General features: G+C 41.7%; 1 protein-coding gene across 1 annotated transcript in view; it reads left to right on the top strand.

The window, feature by feature from the left end:
* The window catches only part of LOC139687749 (adenosine deaminase 2-like), a 38,544-nt gene extending 27,551 nt beyond the window's left edge, over positions 1-10,993 (top strand). Inside the window, exons 6-8 of the mRNA XM_071585023.1 lie at positions 8,118-8,272; positions 9,120-9,322; positions 10,826-10,993. Of these exons, the coding sequence (XP_071441124.1) occupies positions 8,118-8,272; positions 9,120-9,322; positions 10,826-10,958 (491 nt within the window). The 3' untranslated portion in view covers positions 10,959-10,993. The remainder of the gene's footprint in view (positions 1-8,117; positions 8,273-9,119; positions 9,323-10,825) is intronic.
* The last annotated feature ends 10,227 nt before the right edge of the window (positions 10,994-21,220 follow it).

The following is a 21,220-nucleotide window of genomic DNA, read 5'->3' as shown; positions in this document are numbered from 1 at the left end:
ATTGCCTTCGTTTTCCCGGCATTGACTGCAAACCGCCAGCGACGATACCACGAAAGTAGCTCGTCGACGACGATCTGCAGCCTCTCCACGGCGAAAGATATTCGCCGGGAGCTGCACAGGAGCGCCGCGTCGTCCGCGTATAGTGACAGGACCTCGTGCCTCCCATGACTCCTGGGAATGTCATGGGAGAAGATGTTGAATAATACTGGCCCGAGAACCGAACCCTGGGGGACACCAGCGGAGATCCGGTGCACCCCAGAGAACGATTCAGACCAGGAAACGACGAAGGTCCTGTCTCTTAGGTAGGAGCGGATCACCTCGATGATCCACGTCGGGAAGTGGAGTCTCCGCATCTTCAACAGCAGTGCCTGGTGCCAGACGCGGTCAAACGCCTTGCTGACGTCGAAAAATGCGCCTGCCACAGACATCTTCCTGTTGAAGGCGTCCGTGATGAAGTCCGTGGTTCTCACCAGCTGATGGACCGTGGAATGCCGCTCGCGGAAGCCGAACTGCTCATCCGGGAGGATGTCAGCCTCTCGGACGAAACCTACTATCGGCTCCAGCAGAAGTCTCCCGTACATCTTCCCGAATCCGTCGAGTAGAGAAATGGGCCGGAAGTCTCCGGGTCCCACCTCCGTCCTCGACGTCTTCGGGAGACATATGATCCTCGCTCTCTTCCAAGTGGTCGGGAAATAGGAAATCCTGACGCAGCCGTTGTAGATGCTGGTCAGGTACGCCACCGCTGCATTCGGAAGTTCCCGGATGACGATATTGGGTATATCGTCATTTCCCGGGGCTTTCCTCTTGCGTAAGCAGCGTATCGTGCCCAGAACGTCCTCCTTCCGGAACTGGGGAGCAGCCTTAGCATCTTCAGGGGCAGCATTCACCGCTTCCTCCGACACCGCGATCTCCTCCTCGATGGCCGCCGAATCCGCGTTCCCGGGGTTAGGACTGAAGGTGCCCTCGAGATAGGTCGCAAGCATTTCTGCCTTCGCCCCGGGAGATGTCGCCACCTCATCACCGCAGAATACGATGGGGTCCAGTCGCTGGCTTCCTCGCAGCTTCCTCGTGCGCCACTAAATCCGTTTTTTACGCAAAATTTAATACAAGTTCGTTGTTGCAAATTTAAATCCATTTCTGCAATTGTAAAAAATCGCCAACACACACAGAGATAGATGTACTCTTGGCTACGTAACTTTTGCAAATGTCAAGTTATGACACTAAGATTTAAAGGGAATATCAACAACAGATGTACCAATTTAACAAAAAAAAACAGAACTCAAATCGGAACGATGGGAGCGCCACACGGTGGTTATTCCGGGAACTTTTTGTTCAAGGTAGTATATCATATCATTATTTATTCAGCAGGAGACCATGTGGTATAGGTTTCGTCAAAGCAGACTATACTAATATGTATGTAAAACAATAGAAACATTGGGGTGCAATTCAAGCTGAATACGGAGGCATTCATTGATTGTAAGACGGGTATTCATTCACACTATAAAACATTATTTCAAATAAAAATATCTTAAATTTATTCTAAATGGTTATTAAACACATATTAGATTTCAGAAAAGAAGGAAGTTCATTGTACAAAATAAGTCTCATGTTCTTGGGCCCTTGGTAGGTGCATCTTGTGCCTACGAAATTGACGAACAAATTGTTTATATTTGGTGGGTACTATGATTGCGAAAGTCAGCATTAGTAGGGAAAGTCTTCAGGTTCATTCTTGTGCATACTACGGTAGTAAAAATATAAATAAACGGAAGATGTAAAAGCCTGAATAATCGAAGAATAAGGGCATTATATTTAGTATTAGCTATCAATCTTACAACTTATTTTTGTAATTTAAAAGTGGGTATGGCCTGTGGGGATGAACCCCAGAGAATAACATTTGAAATAATATGAGAATAATACAGATCATAATAGGGTAATGGAAGAACATTATTATAAACAGTAAAGCGGATTGTCCGGACTAGAAAACACAGTGGTTTGAGTTTCTTTAAGAGGATATCAATAAAGATGACAATTTAAATGTGTACCAAGAAATTTCACTGTATATTTAGATTAACCACCGTATCTCGCTAAATTCCAAAGAAACTGCGGGAGATGCCGCAACAGTAACTTTTAACGGAGTCATCCGCTAATGTGCATTTTAATGCAACAATTTCAGAGCGGAAAAATCATTCGCCTTGACTGGGACTCGAACCCAGATCCCTCAATATCCGGTCGAGTGCTTTAGCCACTTAAGCTACCGAGGCGTCCTCTTAAACTCTGAAATTTTGGGGCTTTTAAAGGAACTAGATGTTATGACGAAATACCGTACATACAATGTCACATGCATTCGTAGTCGTGCGCGAGGCGCCACTGTCCACGAGGTTAAAAGCCAACTTTAAACACGTATGGTGTTTTCCCTTTGACAAATTCCAAAGAAACTGCGGGAGATGCCGCAACAGTAACTTTTAACGGAGTCATCCGCTAATGTGCATTTTAATGCAACAATTTCAGAGCGGAAAAATCATTCGCCTTGACTGGGACTCGAACCCAGATCCCTCAATATCCGGTCGAGTGCTTTAGCCACTTAAGCTACCGAGGCGTCCTCTTAAACTCTGAAATTTTGGGGCTTTTAAAGGAACTAGATGTTATGACGAAATACCGTACATACAATGTCACATGCATTCGTAGTCGTGCGCGAGGCGCCACTGTCCACGAGGTTAAAAGCCAACTTTAAACACGTATGGTGTTTTCCCTTTGACAAATTCCAAAGAAACTGCGGGAGATGCCGCAACAGTAACTTTTAACGGAGTCATCCGCTAATGTGCATTTTAATGCAACAATTTCAGAGCGGAAAAATCATTCGCCTTGACTGGGACTCGAACCCAGATCCCTCAATATCCGGTCGAGTGCTTTAGCCACTTAAGCTACCGAGGCGTCCTCTTAAACTCTGAAATTTTGGGGCTTTTAAAGGAACTAGATGTTATGACGAAATACCGTACATACAATGTCACATGCATTCGTAGTCGTGCGCGAGGCGCCACTGTCCACGAGGTTAAAAGCCAACTTTAAACACGTATGGTGTTTTCCCTTTGACAAATTCCAAAGAAACTGCGGGAGATGCCGCAACAGTAACTTTTAACGGAGTCATCCGCTAATGTGCATTTTAATGCAACAATTTCAGAGCGGAAAAATCATTCGCCTTGACTGGGACTCGAACCCAGATCCCTCAATATCCGGTCGAGTGCTTTAGCCACTTAAGCTACCGAGGCGTCCTCTTAAACTCTGAAATTTTGGGGCTTTTAAAGGAACTAGATGTTATGACGAAATACCGTACATACAATGTCACATGCATTCGTAGTCGTGCGCGAGGCGCCACTGTCCACGAGGTTAAAAGCCAACTTTAAACACGTATGGTGTTTTCCCTTTGACAAATTCCAAAGAAACTGCGGGAGATGCCGCAACAGTAACTTTTAACGGAGTCATCCGCTAATGTGCAATGTGCAGCTTAAGTGGCTAAAGCACTCGACCGGATATTGAGGGATCTGGGTTCGAGTCCCAGTCAAGGCGAATGATTTTTCCGCTCTGAAATTGTTGCATTAAAATGCACATTAGCGGATGACTCCGTTAAAAGTTACTGTTGCGGCATCTCCCGCAGTTTCTTTGGAATTTGTCAAAGGGAAAACACCATACGTGTTTAAAGTTGGCTTTTAACCTCGTGGACAGTGGCGCCTCGCGCACGACTACGAATGCATGTGACATTGTATGTACGGTATTTCGTCATAACATCTAGTTCCTTTAAAAGCCCCAAAATTTCAGAGTTTAAGAGGACGCCTCGGTAGCTTAAGTGGCTAAAGCACTCGACCGGATATTGAGGGATCTGGGTTCGAGTCCCAGTCAAGGCGAATGATTTTTCCGCTCTGAAATTGTTGCATTAAAATGCACATTAGCGGATGACTCCGTTAAAAGTTACTGTTGCGGCATCTCCCGCAGTTTCTTTGGAATTTGTCAAAGGGAAAACACCATACGTGTTTAAAGTTGGCTTTTAACCTCGTGGACAGTGGCGCCTCGCGCACGACTACGAATGCATGTGACATTGTATGTACGGTATTTCGTCATAACATCTAGTTCCTTTAAAAGCCCCAAAATTTCAGAGTTTAAGAGGACGCCTCGGTAGCTTAAGTGGCTAAAGCACTCGACCGGATATTGAGGGATCTGGGTTCGAGTCCCAGTCAAGGCGAATGATTTTTCCGCTCTGAAATTGTTGCATTAAAATGCACATTAGCGGATGACTCCGTTAAAAGTTACTGTTGCGGCATCTCCCGCAGTTTCTTTGGAATTTGTCAAAGGGAAAACACCATACGTGTTTAAAGTTGGCTTTTAACCTCGTGGACAGTGGCGCCTCGCGCACGACTACGAATGCATGTGACATTGTATGTACGGTATTTCGTCATAACATCTAGTTCCTTTAAAAGCCCCAAAATTTCAGAGTTTAAGAGGACGCCTCGGTAGCTTAAGTGGCTAAAGCACTCGACCGGATATTGAGGGATCTGGGTTCGAGTCCCAGTCAAGGCGAATGATTTTTCCGCTCTGAAATTGTTGCATTAAAATGCACATTAGCGGATGACTCCGTTAAAAGTTACTGTTGCGGCATCTCCCGCAGTTTCTTTGGAATTTGTCAAAGGGAAAACACCATACGTGTTTAAAGTTGGCTTTTAACCTCGTGGACAGTGGCGCCTCGCGCACGACTACGAATGCATGTGACATTGTATGTACGGTATTTCGTCATAACATCTAGTTCCTTTAAAAGCCCCAAAATTTCAGAGTTTAAGAGGACGCCTCGGTAGCTTAAGTGGCTAAAGCACTCGACCGGATATTGAGGGATCTGGGTTCGAGTCCCAGTCAAGGCGAATGATTTTTCCGCTCTGAAATTGTTGCATTAAAATGCACATTAGCGGATGACTCCGTTAAAAGTTACTGTTGCGGCATCTCCCGCAGTTTCTTTGGAATTTGTCAAAGGGAAAACACCATACGTGTTTAAAGTTGGCTTTTAACCTCGTGGACAGTGGCGCCTCGCGCACGACTACGAATGCATGTGACATTGTATGTACGGTATTTCGTCATAACATCTAGTTCCTTTAAAAGCCCCAAAATTTCAGAGTTTAAGAGGACGCCTCGGTAGCTTAAGTGGCTAAAGCACTCGACCGGATATTGAGGGATCTGGGTTCGAGTCCCAGTCAAGGCGAATGATTTTTCCGCTCTGAAATTGTTGCATTAAAATGCACATTAGCGGATGACTCCGTTAAAAGTTACTGTTGCGGCATCTCCCGCAGTTTCTTTGGAATTTGTCAAAGGGAAAACACCATACGTGTTTAAAGTTGGCTTTTAACCTCGTGGACAGTGGCGCCTCGCGCACGACTACGAATGCATGTGACATTGTATGTACGGTATTTCGTCATAACATCTAGTTCCTTTAAAAGCCCCAAAATTTCAGAGTTTAAGAGGACGCCTCGGTAGCTTAAGTGGCTAAAGCACTCGACCGGATATTGAGGGATCTGGGTTCGAGTCCCAGTCAAGGCGAATGATTTTTCCGCTCTGAAATTGTTGCATTAAAATGCACATTAGCGGATGACTCCGTTAAAAGTTACTGTTGCGGCATCTCCCGCAGTTTCTTTGGAATTTGTCAAAGGGAAAACACCATACGTGTTTAAAGTTGGCTTTTAACCTCGTGGACAGTGGCGCCTCGCGCACGACTACGAATGCATGTGACATTGTATGTACGGTATTTCGTCATAACATCTAGTTCCTTTAAAAGCCCCAAAATTTCAGAGTTTAAGAGGACGCCTCGGTAGCTTAAGTGGCTAAAGCACTCGACCGGATATTGAGGGATCTGGGTTCGAGTCCCAGTCAAGGCGAATGATTTTTCCGCTCTGAAATTGTTGCATTAGTATCTCGCTAATGTGCGTAAAAACGGTAAATTAAATAATACGAACCGATAACGCATAGAATGGCCTTTTCAAATATTTACCCGAAATCTTTCGTGGCCATAATATTAAATGTCAATTGCACATCGTGCTAATTTTCGAAGACACTAATATAATTTATGTAATCATTAGGGCAACAGAAGACCTTTTGAATGACATGATTCAAGGCTATTTTATCTCCGAAGCTGCGAGATAACCTTAAGTTGGCCTGTGACACGAAACACATTCTTCTTTCACTTTCATGTTAACTCTCGTTGTTTGATATTAGTTATGATTACTTTTACAATTCGCTTCTCGCGCGAAAGGATATTTACGAAATATTCCGGAATCCTCAAAATGCACAGCAGTAAACGTTGATTTTATATCGTATCTCGCTCATTGCCAAATATACGCAAAAGGTAACTATAACATTTAATAGAACGCCGAAAGGCATTTTCAACACCACCAATCAAGCAAGTGCATTTGACCATAACATCCTCTTCAGAAGCGGGACTGTATATTGGAAACGATACGTACGAGTGTTTTTCATAGCGATACTATGCATATTGTTTAGATATTTTAGTAACCTACAAGCCACCGCTAGGGTGTGTTGTAGGGTACTAAACCAGACTCTACCGTCGTCGAGCAACGTTATTATGATCCCTTTTGGTTTGTGGAAAAAATGGTATCATAAATCCACCTATTCTACTCCTAATCTCTTTACATTTTATTGACACGATCTCGCAAACCGTAGTACGAAGGGGGTATTAATAGGTTTTCAATATCTCTGCTAAAGAGACGTCCTTCCAATTTATGCGAGAGATTTAATCTGAAATGTAACCCTCACTCCATGATTGATGCCCAGCCTAGCTCCTATAATATTTTGGATACGCTACTAGGATTTCCATAACAACGTTTTAAAAATCTAGCTCCTCTACGCTGCACGCCATCTAATTCTACAATCAATCCAACTTCAAGAGGATCCCGTATACTTGCAGCATATTCCAAATAAGGCCCAACCAGCGAAAGATAACATTTCTCTTTGAATTTTTCATCACATTTACCCAGTGCCTTTCTAATTAGTCCTAATTTTTATTAGCTTGTCCTCATATTTCCCGTTTAAGTTTCAACTAGGAGAAACCGCTTTCCAATCTCCAGGAGCCTTGTGATCTACTAGCGACTTCTTAACTATGTTTTCTAGATACGGTGCAATTTCTGACACTAGTTCCTTAAATACTCGTATAAGCGCGAGTATTTTATCGGGCCCTGAGGCTTTATTAGGCTTAATATTTTTCAGCAAACGCTCTATTCCATCATATAAGTTTTCAATTCAAATCCTAGACATTGGGGCAGGCCTTAAGTTGTCGGGAGAAATTCATGAAAATTCAGTCTACGGGTTTATCTGTCTGCTCACTTTTGGAAACAGTGAGCAATTAAACTGAAAGATGGAGGTACCACACTTATTTGGAAAACCTTTTGGCGCCGAAAATAACTTTTTTAGCCATTGGCGCAACCACATTCATTCTTTATTCTGCAAGTTTATTCCTATTAAAATAATTTGATGTGTATGGAGATGGTTGCTGCAGAGGCAACTTTGACCAGGCGTACGATTCCAACCAAAGCCAATAATGGGGGACTGGAAACCTAGATTGGTGTTAGAGGTCTTTTTGCTTTGCACCATTCAGATTACACAGAACACACAATGGTATCTTTAGAAAGGAAATTTTTCTGCTAATGTCACTAAGCAACCATTTTTCGTGTGCCTGGATTTAAAACAATATATGACGAAAAGTTCTAATCAAAGAAACTTCATGTATTATCCTAGTTTTTTAGTTGAACGTTTGCTTTTCGCCCAAGAAAGGGTAAATATTTATTGAGGCTCCCCTAAGCGAGCATATTAATGGATATCAAAAGATTCAACCCTTTATGATTATGAAAACATTGAAGCTTTTTCTTAGTCGCCTAAAAATGTTTTGCTTCCATATTTGCGTTGCCAGAGTCTCGTGACAAAGGAATTTTGGGCATGAGAATTACCAAAAATATTGTACTCATATTGAAAAATCTACGGCTAAAAGTATTTGCCAACACATTTATAACACCCTGTGTATTTGTCATTCCTAGTACGGACTTGATCTTTAGACCTTTGTTCCATAATTGCAGATTGGCAGGGCCTCACCGACATGAACCTGGTCGACGCCATATTGCTCAACACCACTCGTATAGGCCACGGCTACGCTCTCCTCAAGCACCCCTTGGTGGTGCATCGGGCCAGGGAACGCGGAATCGCCGTAGAGGTCAACCCAATCTCCAATCAGGTAACGCTATCGAAATACGACCGCCACTACGTTGACGGTGTCCAAAGGGAAAACGAGGGGGGACCAGAAACCTTCAGACGTTGATTAAAAAAACAATAAGGAGTATAACTTCCTTTCCCTGGTTTCATAATAACTGTCATCCCATGCTACCTGAAAGAATGAAAGGCCCGCCGAGTACCGAAATGACCTCTCGTATCATGAAACATTCGAAACCCCGACACTTCGCAACAGGCAACATTCGAATTCTTTCCTCATACCTCAGCTTCCCTCTCCCTAGATGCACTCCTAATGCACACTTTCTTTCATTCATAATTCTAATCTCTTATTCGTCACCAATACATCTGGAAAACTATATCCCACAAATTTTGATGGATCATTTGATTCGCTTAAGGTCCCCGCGAAACCCCTTGTCAACCAACATCGGTCCAAGAAAAGGTATTTCCCTCCTTTGGCTGTCATTAAGCACCTGTCTTCGTCCATCCCACATGCTTTGTTGAAATATTCTTTTTCTAAATCTCAAAAATCAGATGGGCCTCTTGACCCTTGACAATTAAATAAAAACAACCCTTTGTTTTACATGTAGAGGCAGACTTCAATTGAAATCTTTCGAGTTCCATAGGCTAATTGATTTGTTGAAACTGAATGTTTCAACCACATACAGGTCAAGAAGACAGACCAGACAAACCTATGCCTCCTAACCAAGAATCTGCGACTCTTAAAAGTGCGTTTTCAGGGGTCTCCCAACCAAATTAATGACGAGGTGTGTCGTCAGAGGCTTGGCTTGCAAGGGAACTCTGGAGAAATCGGGAATCCTTCCGATCGAAATACGTAACTGCCGACTTTTCAGGTGCTGCGCTTGGTGGATGACCTTCGCAATCACCCGGCGGCAGCACTGCTTGCCGACGAATTCCCTGTTGTCATCTCCTGCGACGACCCTTGCTTCTGGAATGCCTCCGGACTCAGTTACGACTTCTACGAGGCGTTCATGGGGTTCGCGGGAGCCGAGGCAGACCTTCGATTGCTCAAGCAGCTCTCCGTGAATTCCATTCTGTAAGTGATTTCGACAAGCAACACGTGCTCGTGGCATAATGGAGTCCACCAAGGACGGCTATTGCATGCGGGGAATGAATTCAATCTAATCAGTCGTGGATAAAAAGCAAGAATAATCAGATATGATCCAATACATTCTAATTTCTTGAAAGCTATATTGTCCCGTGGTCCTTCAAAGATGATAAAAGATAAAAATGAGGGTTCTGGCTTTGATTTGTTTTTAGATATTTTAGTTCCCTGCAAGCCACCACTAGGGTGTGTGGCAGGGGGCAAACACACACCAGACTAATGTTGACCCGGATATTTTACCCCTACCGCGGCCGGACAATGTTTTTTTTGATCCCCCTATCTTTCGTGGAAAAGATTAAATCTTAAATCTATCAGTTCTAGACCTAATCTCTCTAATATTTTTGACATGATCTCTCCTACTGCAGTACGATAATAACACCTCGTCAAAATCACTGTTAAAGAGACATCCTTCCAATTTATGCAAGGGATTCAATCTGTAATGTAACCTTCGCTCCGTGAGTGACTTTAATTCTAATATTGGCATATTCCATCCTTCTGCATTCATATCCTCACCCCTGATAGCTTCTCTGTTTTATGTCCTCCTCCATTTTTCCTACGTACATCAGTTAATATGATTGACGGTTGCTTGATTGCTAACTATGGGTGATTGTTAGAAAAGTGTACTCGATTGAATTTTTTTCACCCAACGCAAAAACTATAATCCCAAATTCTCTTAATCTGTTAGTCTTTACTGTCATTTTTCTCGTAAATCGCCCAAAGATGACTGCCAATGTAATCTAATCGATTTCAAATTCTTGTAATTTTTTTTCTGAGCTGTGACTGTGAAAACAAATTTAGTGCCGAGGGATGAAATTACTTTGCCACTTAAATTACCTTAAAACTTCTTTCTCGTGAAACTTCTATAAAGTTATTGTTAAAAGATATAGGTTATTAAAGCCAATATACTAAACACTGACAACTACGGAATAAAACCCACACGGTCACACACCAACATACACATGCCAAATTAACTTCATTTTGAAATGGCATGGAATCGGTACGTGACATATTTGCATGTAAATTTTGATTGGCCATTACAGTTCCATGTGTGAGGCTGCAATGAACGCATTTAAAGCCTCGTGCAACTCCAAGTTTCGCATCATTTAATTGTACATTTGCATTTAAACTTGAGAATTAATATAAACGGATTGCCATTCAATGTATTTGTTTCCATTCCTGAGTTCATGGAACATTTTCTACAATATACGTCAATGTCGCTCTTACTATGAAGAGAGGTGAAGCCGTTTTAGGGAACCTCCCAGGGAATCATTTTATCATGATAAAATGTGCCATACAGTGAAGAAATATTTTAATTCTAGTCATTTATGGCGTGATGCAAGTTTAATGAATTACAATAAATCACTTATTCTACTAACATCATATCACAATAGATAGCATAGTGGAATTTACTCTCACAGTTTTTTTTCATTTCAGATATAGCTCAATGCAAGGAGATGAGAAAAATCGAGCAATGAATTTATGGCAGAAAAAGTGGAACCAGTTCATTGAAAAAACCATCCGGAAGCACCAAATTGACCTTGGAATATTCACAAATGAAGTGAAATAAACTTCAATAAATAACAACCTTAAAATAACATTAAAATGACAATGTAGTATTAAAGGTTAAATGAAAATTATTTTGCTTCATATTGGTGACGTTTGTTCATTATGTACTTAAACCACAGAAATCAATCCGAATGCCAGTTTATCGAAGGCGTTTGATGGTAGATCAAATGACTCTCTTGCACAAAGCCCAACTTACCAGCGAAATTCAATCCTTAGCACTGCCAGTTTTTCTTTCACCACTTTCTCTGTGTCACTTTCCCTACGCTCCATGTGGTTTCCCTGAAGGACCAGGTAACCAAAAAATCACACAGCTGCGGTGAAGCTGAGTTCCCAGAGGATTCCCAGGGAATCAAACCCGGACTCTTCGGTCAGTAGTCCTACAATCAACCTAATACAGGGTGCGTTCCGAAAGTGATGCAATTGAATTTCCCGCGCCGCTCCTATTAGTTGAGGTGGAATCAAACCACTTAAAGTAGACGTGGGGGACGCTTAACTTTGCCGCAAAACCAATCTCAGTGCTTTCCAAGGTGTGGGAGCGGCAGAACATCAGTTATTATAAACCTCTGCGCACCGACCATGTCACGAACGACCAACCGAGCGGAAATTCCAAGTAAACTTTTGCAACGTATTGAAAATGAACTTGGTTATTTGGGCAACGTCAACACTGGTTATGAAACCTGGGTTTTTTAATAGGACCCAGAAACAAAACGCCAAAGCTCTGTGTGGCACACCGACCAGTCCCCCAAGCCCAAAAAAGCAATAATGAGCGAATCGAAAGTGAAAAAAATGCTCATTGTATTTTTCGACAGTAACGGAGTGGTCCATAAGGAGTTTGTTCCTCAAGAACAGATAGTTAACGCTGCCTATTACGTGGATGTGCTGGAAAGACTCCGAAAAAGGGTCATCAGGACGAGAAAAGACATCTCCGCAACCTGGCACTTCCATCACGACAACGCGCTACGAGTCAGTGAATTCCTGGCCAAACACCCGGCACTAACGCTGCCCCAACCCCCCTATAGTCCTAACGTCGCCCCAGCAGACTTCTTTTTGCTCCGTCGGATTAAGGCAACCCTGAAAGGAACCCGTTTTTCGTCCATAGAAGGAATCCAATCAGCTGTGACGAAGACCTTGCCAGAGGTCCCCGAAGACGCCTTCCAGGACGCGTACCGGTCATGGCAGAGTTGCTGGAAAAATGTGTAGAGGCCCAGGGACAGTACTTTGAAGAATTTTAAGTGTTTGTGCAAATCTGTTCAATTAATTACTAAAAACATAATTGCATTACTTTCGGAACGCACCCTGTAGAGTGTCACGTTTCTTTGTATTAAAAATTCTAAAATCCCATCGTCATTTAGCATTACTCCAATCAAATGACGATATGGATTAAGGCTTACGCCGAGAATTTTGGATTTGAGATATGAAAATCATTAACGCTGAAAGCGATACCTTAGTACAGATAAATCCAGAGCCAAAGTAGACACTTGCTCAAACAGTAAAGATGAGAAATCCAATCCTCAAATGCGTAAAATTAACGCCCGCACACATTTTTATACAGTTCCTTCAGCAAAACCTGTTACAGTAATTGGCATATTGAATCAACGAGTCCTCCGTGTTCCCTTACCTGTTTATCAGCAGGAAAGTAGTCTCGAAAAGTCGCATATCAAATTTTTAAAATTTTTTGAGCATATTTAATCAAAAAAGGGTAAGTTGAATGGGATCCGGAAGAAATTCAAATAGGAATTAAATTTATTCAGGTCTTGACGATACCCGCCGCTTAGGAAGTGGTGGGCTCGATGGGAATTCGGTGCTGGAGCTCACCCGTCTGGAAATCGTTTCATTTCGTCCCCCGCCTGGAGTCCTAGCCTTTCCGTGGTTTCGCGTAAGAATGTGTACTCGTAAGTATCCCCTGTCTCGATCTCTTGTTCATGTATGATAGTAGTGGGCCTTCCTCGGCGAGGTTCCCTCAGAGGTTAGGAAACGCTGAACGAAGAGTAAGTTAAAATCCCTGATTCTCGGATTCTCGAAGGCCCACCAGTTGAAGCCAACCGAATCTCCATGGTACGCATATGGTAATCAAGGAAACTCATATCCTTTGATTTTGTCCCCAAAACGAAATTTACTGGTGTCGCTCGTAGGTTTACCACTGTCACCGATTGCCCTATGGGGGCCAGCCATCGCTGTCGCGCCCAATAATTTTTGTCCGACGTTAATTTGTGGCCTCCTACGAGTTCTCTCGCAGAAGTAGTAGGACTTAGTCCATTAAAAAAATGATTCTAGAAGTGATTCTTTTCATTCACTCTAAAGTCTTCGGAGTATAGCACCCCTGTGCGTCCACACACCACTGCCAGTGGGTTTTCCTCACTCATACGCTTTCAGGAAGGGGGCGCCCGGAATGCTGCCAAGCTCGCTCGTTGCGGCCTGTTGTTACGCTTCCCCCGAGCCGTGCTGACATCCTTTCATCACGGCTTCGAGGCGGGGGAAGAGGAAGAAGTCTGGTGGGGCAACGTCAGGCCTATAGGGTAACTGAGGCAGGGTTGCCACGTTGTGCCGGGTCAGGTATTCCGTTACTCAGAAAGCACTCGCCGCACCAACTTCGCACACACCTTTCCCAAGCCCATGTTTTCAGTGAAAAGTCGATGCACATCCCTTATAAGGCGCAAAGTTCATCAGAAACCATGCGATTACTTAACCTGCGATCCCTGTACAAAAAAAAACCTTCACTTTATCAAGATTTTTGTCACTTTTTGAGGTCGAAGGAGGAACGGAACATTTGATGTCTTCAACATCTTCTTTGTCCTTCCGAAACAACTTGTGCCTCTCAAAAGCACTCGATCTACCCATGGCGTAATGACCATAAGTTGCTTTGAGCATGTTATGAGTCTCTTTTCCAGTTTTTCCCAGTTGCACGCAAACTTTTATGACCTAGCACTGTCCAAATAAATGGTTCATGACGGAGCGCAACGAGGCCACATTATAGAGGTTTCGCAAACGAAGGATTCGCACTCCGCAAAGGCTGCGAGCCAACTGCCACCGTACTTCAGTCTTCCCCGAGACTCCCCACCCTCCAACAGAGCCAGAGAAACCTCCGCCTGTCCGTCCATCTATCCGGGAAAAAAATAAATTATACTGAATTCATTCTTCTTTCGGGAATTTCCGTCGCGTCGGTGAGTTGATGGACAACTGTTTCGCCCCCAGTCCTGGAGGCGTCTTCACGTCAGACAGACGGTCCATCAGATGCAGGACCAAAGAGCACTAAAGTGCCACAGATAACGAACAGTTCCGACTCTCAGCAATTGCCGAACATGCATGGTCGGAACCCGGGCACACGATCAACTTCGATCAAGCAAGAGTGCTGGCAAAAGGAGGGCATTATTTCCCGAGACTGATAAGAGAAGCAGTTGAAATAATGAAGAATCTGAACAATTTTAACCGTGAGGACGGCTACACTCTGGCTTCCTCATGGAAAAGGTTGATTCCCATTGGCCGCCAAGAGAGAGCCAATCAGAGAGCTCCCAGCCAGCCAGCGTCTCCTATATATAGCGGCCAAATTGCAACGCAAATCCCCCCCCTCGCCGAAGATCAAAGAAGAAACTGAACGCAACAAGTGAAGTGCAGTGAAAGACTACCTGTGAGATCCCCGTGAACTTTCCAGTGAACTCGCAAAAACATTACTGTTGATTATTAATTTTGTTAATTTATTCTATATTCTATGAATGTTTTTTTTCTGTTATCCTTCTACCATCTGTCTTCCATCTCTCTTCTCCGGTGGTCTGGCGGAGGTTTTACGGGTTTCCCTCCGCCCTTGGGCGAATGCCGGGCCGATACCGCTCCCGCAGAAAAGAATAGAAAGGTTTTCCGCAAACGCTACCCACTTTGTAGCCTGTCCTTATTTAATTTTTCCACCCCGAAGAGGATTTTTATCCTATAACGGGGTTTCCGTGTTGTTTTTGTTATGTTTACATGTGGTTTATATATATCTTGAACTCTGTACTCTAAAAATACGGAAATAAAAACCTTTAAAACTGAAACTGAAACAACGCAAATCTTCAGTGATCGAACGAGAACCGGTGTATTCATCGTGGTATATGGTTTTACTTTCCTTTATTTAATTTTTCCACCCCAAAGAGGAGTATATCCTAAAACGGAGTTTCCGTATTGTTGTTGTTATGTTTCAACTATATATTTTATATTCATTCTTGTACGCTGTTCTTAACGGAAATAAAAACCTTCAAAACTGAACTGAACTGAACAACGCAAATCACTTCGACCTGAAGACGCCTCCAGGACTGGGGGCGAAGCAGTTGTCCATCAACTCACAGACGCGACGATAATTCCCGGAAGAAGAATGAATTCATCAAATAGACGTCGCGGAAGCCTTAGGATTAATAAATTATACTATTTTTTAGACAAAACTTGTTTTTCAGAACCTGCAAAGCCATTCAGCACACCATATGTTCGTATATTCTCATTTGCACAGACTCGGGAATTTTGACTCCCTCCCCCATCACTATTAAGCATTGCCCACTCTATGAGCGTATGTTCACCCTCCTCACCCCCGTCGAGAGCGTGGCAACAGGACTCGCAGCATTCCCCTTCCCCCCAAGTAGGACCAATTGATTGCTAGTTGAGAATTACGGCGGGACTGGTCTGTCAACCTGCCATATTACGGCAGTCGCTCCTTCATGCTTCTCTTACTTAACTAATGATCATTCAGCGCGTACCATTTCCCAAGCACTCTCTTAATTCTATCGATGGCACACTCCATGGCATGCGTGATATTATTCCTTCCGCCTCCCGCATCGACCATTGCCGTCGCATATTCCGTCAGTTGGGTTCGATTGAAAATTTATTCCCACTCTGTAAGGGACAACTTATTTTAGTTAGGCTGCAAAGGACAAGGCTTTTGTAGCCTAAGAGGAGGTTTTCCCGATCACACCCCTCGATTATCCCCGATCACCCAGCTCGTTTGTGGAATGCGGTACGGTTGGCTGTCAAATACCTGGCAACTCCATCACGACAACACGCCTTGCCACAACGCGCTACCCGCGATTTCCAGGCCAAACACCAGGTACCAATGCTGCCCCACCCCCCAATAGTCCTGATGTCGCCAGAGGCATAGCTTTTGAAGGTGATTATGCTGATAAATAAAAATGAATTATGCGAAACAAATGTTGTTTTCTTAGTCAGTCTCGGGACTTAATGAACGATGGGTTAGTGATTTTAAATTTATAATTCTAGCAATATCTCTAAAAATTTTCTTTGGTGGAACATGCTGTCCTCCGGTCTACTCCTCTGCTCTTTTCTCTGTAGGATCTTCAGGTTTCCCTGTATTTTATTGAGGCTTTCTGTCCACCTAGGAAGTTTATCTGTCTCCAGACTTAACAAAACAGGTATACTTTCCCTCATAGCGCCTTGCGAAGCTTTCGTTAAATTTTCCATTGGAATGTCCATGCAATTGCTTTTTGGTGTCCATATGATTTTAATATCTAGTTGCCACAATTTCAGTGAAAACGTGTTCTGGCATACTTCCCAGTTTGCTCTTTTTAGAGATAATTTTGGTGGATTTTTAATTAGTTTGCCTTTAAAATTTGATATTAGGGGCATTATCACAGATATATGCAAAGTTTAGCAACTCAAAAATAATGATAATAAGCAATTTATGTAATAAGGTAAGTATAAACAATTAGTAACAAGCAAGAAGTGTAAAAATAAATAGCAAGAAATGAAATAAATGTACAAAATATAATTATTGTAAATAAAATTAGGACATCAATGTAACAGCAAGCACATACTTTATGCAGAGCAAGGAAATAAAGAGCAAACCATAACAGATGCCAAATCATCAATAATAAAATTGCATAATAAAGGTATCCGTTGACGTAAGAGGGGTAAGCATATGCAAGAACCCTGAATTTGAACACAATTTGTATTGTATTCTATAATTGCAATGATTACGGCACATTCCTTGCGTGAACCATGAAAAAAGGTCCGGGAGTGGGGAAAACCAAAGCTGTACCCACCCTCTCTGTAGTATGTGACCCTTTCCAGGATCTCTAGGTGGAGTCATCTCCGCGTTAAAATTGTGTCCCGAAGGAGAGAGCAGGACGCAGTCAGGAGTTCAATGGCTGTGGATGGAGAGGCGGTGAAGACACCTCACCCCCGGCGGAGACATGTCGCGTAATCCTAAGTAACATTTATTCTCGCAGGATCGAAGAAGTTAAGATACGAGGGTAGGCTGAAAAGTAATGCGCACTTGCTTGTAGAGCACGAACGAAAAGACCTTCAGAAGCGCGCCAGGTGGCCAGTGGAAGTAACATTCCCCCTCAATACGCATGCACAGGTTTGAGGTCATTTCACTTCTCCAGTGTATTTTGAGAAGCGGAAGTATGGAGACGTGTTCTAGTGCTATGTCAACGTAAGGTAAACAGCGTGCTGTTGTCGAATTAATAACTGCCGAAAAGATTATTCCTACTTAGATTCCTCGTCGTTTAAAAGCTGTTATGGTGACGATACTGTTGATAGTTCTACTGTAAATCGATGGGTAGTAAAATTTCGTGGTTACGAGCCTCAGAAAGCCATAATTGTTGAAGAAACTTCTTTTGACTGTGTTTTGGGATGCTCAGCGAGTTCATGTGACCGATTTTCTGGAACGAGGGGCAAAGATAAATTCTTTCCAGTAAATACAGACTCTAAAACACCTCCGACGTCGAGTTTGTCGTGTTAAAGGCAGCCTGGCCCCAATAATCTTGCAACATGACAACGCTCGTCCACATACCTCACGCGCTAAAGGAGAGGTTCTGAGAAACCTGAAATTTGAACCGATTCCTCACTTATTCCCCTGATCTTGCGCCTTGCGCTTTTTATTTTGTTCCTCAACTCAAGGAACACCACAAGGGTAATCATTACACCTCGGATGATGAGGTGAAGGCAGCTGTCATGTCCTGGATTCGAGAAAAGTCGGAAGAGGTTTTCAGGGACGAAATCAAAAAACTTGTTACACATTTAGAAAAATGTGTTAGCCTTAACGGTGACTATGTTGAAAAATAAATATATGATTTTGGAACATAAGAATTGTGCTTTAATGTAGTGTAATCCCGATCTTGCTATTTGTTTTTGTACGCTCTCTACAAGCATGTGTGCATTACATTTCAGCCTACCCTCGTAGTTGAAACTCTTCGACGGAAAGAGTTGTCGGCCTAACGTTGAGAGGCGAAGATCCCCCTTCTAACCTGAGGGGAGGTTGGGGCACCCGAGGCATCTGAGGAAGACAGCGTGAGCGACGGAGAAACATCTTCTCGGAGGTTTCCAGCTCCCTTACTGTGAGTGGATTCTTTGTGATGCCAATTGCAATAGTAACGGTGCAGTAGCAGTGGAAATGGATAATAATTCCTTTTCTTCACGCTAGGCTAGTAATTCAAACTTTTCTTGCTCAGAGAGTCGATCGCAGTGTTCTTGTATTAGACAAGGGAGAAATTACTTGTATCTCGTAAGGTTTAGATCTTCCTAGCGTTTTCTTACTTGATAAGTCTGTCGAATCGGAAAAGGTCCTTCGGCCAAAGAGGAAATAAATTTTTCCGTCATCAAAACTGTTTCTTCGCTTGAGAGGAAATTACAATTTTCTTGGATCGTGACTATAGACGCGTCTCTATGCTCAGGTAGTCAATCGCAGTAATCTCTTCGACAATGGAGGAAATTAATTACTTTGCACATACGAATGTCAATCATACTTTTCTTCTAAGTAATCCAGCTAGGAGGTTCGATTGAAGTTATGTTAAGATTAATTTCTTTGGAACGGATGGTTCATGTATTGAGTCGTGCTTCCCATCTCAGCGATTTGGTCGATAATGGAGAAAATGAATAAATGGTTACCTCAATCTTGGACGATAAAACATATTTTATGCTTTCGCTTAAGCTCCATAAAATGTCTCCATGGATACGAGAACATGATGCACTAAAAACATTGATTCTTTTGTGCCGAAAACATCAATTTGCAGTTGTTGAATGATGTCCTCTCCGTCCTCAAACGCATTTTATACAATGCGAAAAGTCTTCATTGACGAAAATGAACGCAAAGAAAGTTTTAATAAAAATATAACGGTTCTCCATATTTTGTACGCATAGTATATTAAACTAAAGATGAAGTAATTTTTTTCATTCTCTCTGACTAATTTCCTGTTCTTCATGGCCGAAGACACAATATTCACCACTAATTCTCACCATGTATGAAAACTAATTTTTAACTCTTTTGTCATTGTCATGTCTAAGCACTTGTTCATTTTAAGCCACCCTAAATAGGATCGTGCTATGAAATACAAAAATAAATGTCAATTAGAATATTATAATTATCTTAAGTGCTGACTCTATTGTTGCTGTGCGAATAAACTGAATTGATATTTTTACATTGAAATGTAATGCTCCTAAAACTCAATTTAATATCCCTATTAAAAGATTTTGCGATTTTCCACAGATTTACCTTCTGTAGAAAAGTACAAAATCTTTTAATATGGATGCTACATACTTCCATAAAGTGAAGCCTATAACTTAAGAGTGTATTAATCTAATATGTTTATTAATGAAATATATCTACTTAACTCACATTTCATATTTATGCATGGTTAATGCCATATGCAAAAGTTGTAATATGCCTCATAATCAGTTTCATCTGCAGGTCCAAGTCCAATCCTGGATCTATATAATTTTACTACCAATTCCAGCATTCATGCAAATAAATGCCTGAATCAAATCATAAATTAACCAGGAAAGTAATGTAAACATACCTTGAATTGGAGGAGTTTCATTATCATTATCCATTTTTAATCTCTAAGGGGAAGCAGCAGTCTTAAGTCTTGATTATATTGGTACACAATTCAGAAATCCACTACTATCCACCATTATGGTTGATTTTCTTTCACAACAGATTCCTCAATGGAACTTTATGAAGACCATATATATGTATTTACGGGGTGATCATACACCAATGACAAGGATGCTCCACTAGGAATTCAAAAGATACCATGTCCTTGAAATTCTAAAAGTAAGGTGAAACTTCTGAGAGTAGATAGGAGAGCATGCCACCAAAAGTACCTAATCTGGAGAATAAAAGACAGGATTATCATTATGAATCAGGAAATGAGAGGAAAAGGTGATTGGGTTCCATTTATAATAACTTTCATGAGAGAATAGATTTGAGAGAAGAAGAGTCAGACATCATCCTCTGTGGTTTCCTGTAAATGCATAAATCCATGATATCAACATACGTAGAAATATTGATAACCATACAAATTGTTATTCATAAACTCCATTCACTTTGACCCAGTCATTCATCAGCTGCAATTTTTAATAATATCCATGCACACATCAGTTCCATTCATTCAATATCAAGTTTTAGAAGTCAGCTGAGTTCAATTCTTGGACAAAAAGCTTATTACTGAATGTGTAAATTTTATAAAGATGACGGTTAAATTCAATTTGTACATATATTATTATGTTTATGATTTTTTCTCATGCATATGTCCATGGGAAAACATTATTATGATACAGCACTACCAAAAAGAAAGAATTAAAATATTATTATTACTTTATCAAGGTCATCCATTCCTCTTGTAGCTCAGTATATTTAATGTGTTTACAAATAGTTAAATTATCTCACAAATGTAAGCACCAAAATGATAAGGACTGCTGAAGAGGCAAAACACTAATTTTCAATGGAGTCAATAATATGCATTGAAATAAGGAAATTTCAGAGCTTAAAAATCATTCATTTACCTTGTTTGGGATCCTGGCCAAGGTGAATGATTTTGACACTCTGAAACTTCAGCAAAATGATGTTCTGGTACTCTTCTTGTTTTTTAAAAATCTATTTTCTTCCTTCACATATCTTTCATATGATAGTAAATTACAACGGTGTATAAAGTAGAAATAAGTCATAGAATTATATAGAGTTATATAAATGTTTATAAAATAGAAAGTAGTGGGCTGGAAAACTAATGCAAATGCCTTGGCAATCATTTCAATTGAAGAAGAGGAATTGAGGGGGATATTATAATCCTGAGACAAGGTCCATGACTTCTAATTTCCAGTTTAACATATGAAAAGGCAGTTAAATAAAATCCGGCAGTTTCTAGATTTTAACTCCTGTTAACACAAGTCATAGTATTATAATAAATTATAAATAACTTGCTGTTTATCGGCTTGAAATATTTAATGAATACTAAATTTAATACATTTTAGAACTGGTTGGTCCCAATTCCACTTCACTGCTATCAT

The sequence above is a fragment of the Hetaerina americana genome, unplaced genomic scaffold (genome assembly GCF_022747635.1).
Source record: "Hetaerina americana unplaced genomic scaffold, ioHetAmer1.1.p SCAF_2, whole genome shotgun sequence".
Taxonomy (NCBI): Eukaryota; Metazoa; Arthropoda; class Insecta; order Odonata; family Calopterygidae; genus Hetaerina; species Hetaerina americana.
The sequence above is the reverse complement of the archived record's forward strand: the minus strand, read 5'-3'. Positions and strand labels throughout refer to the sequence as shown.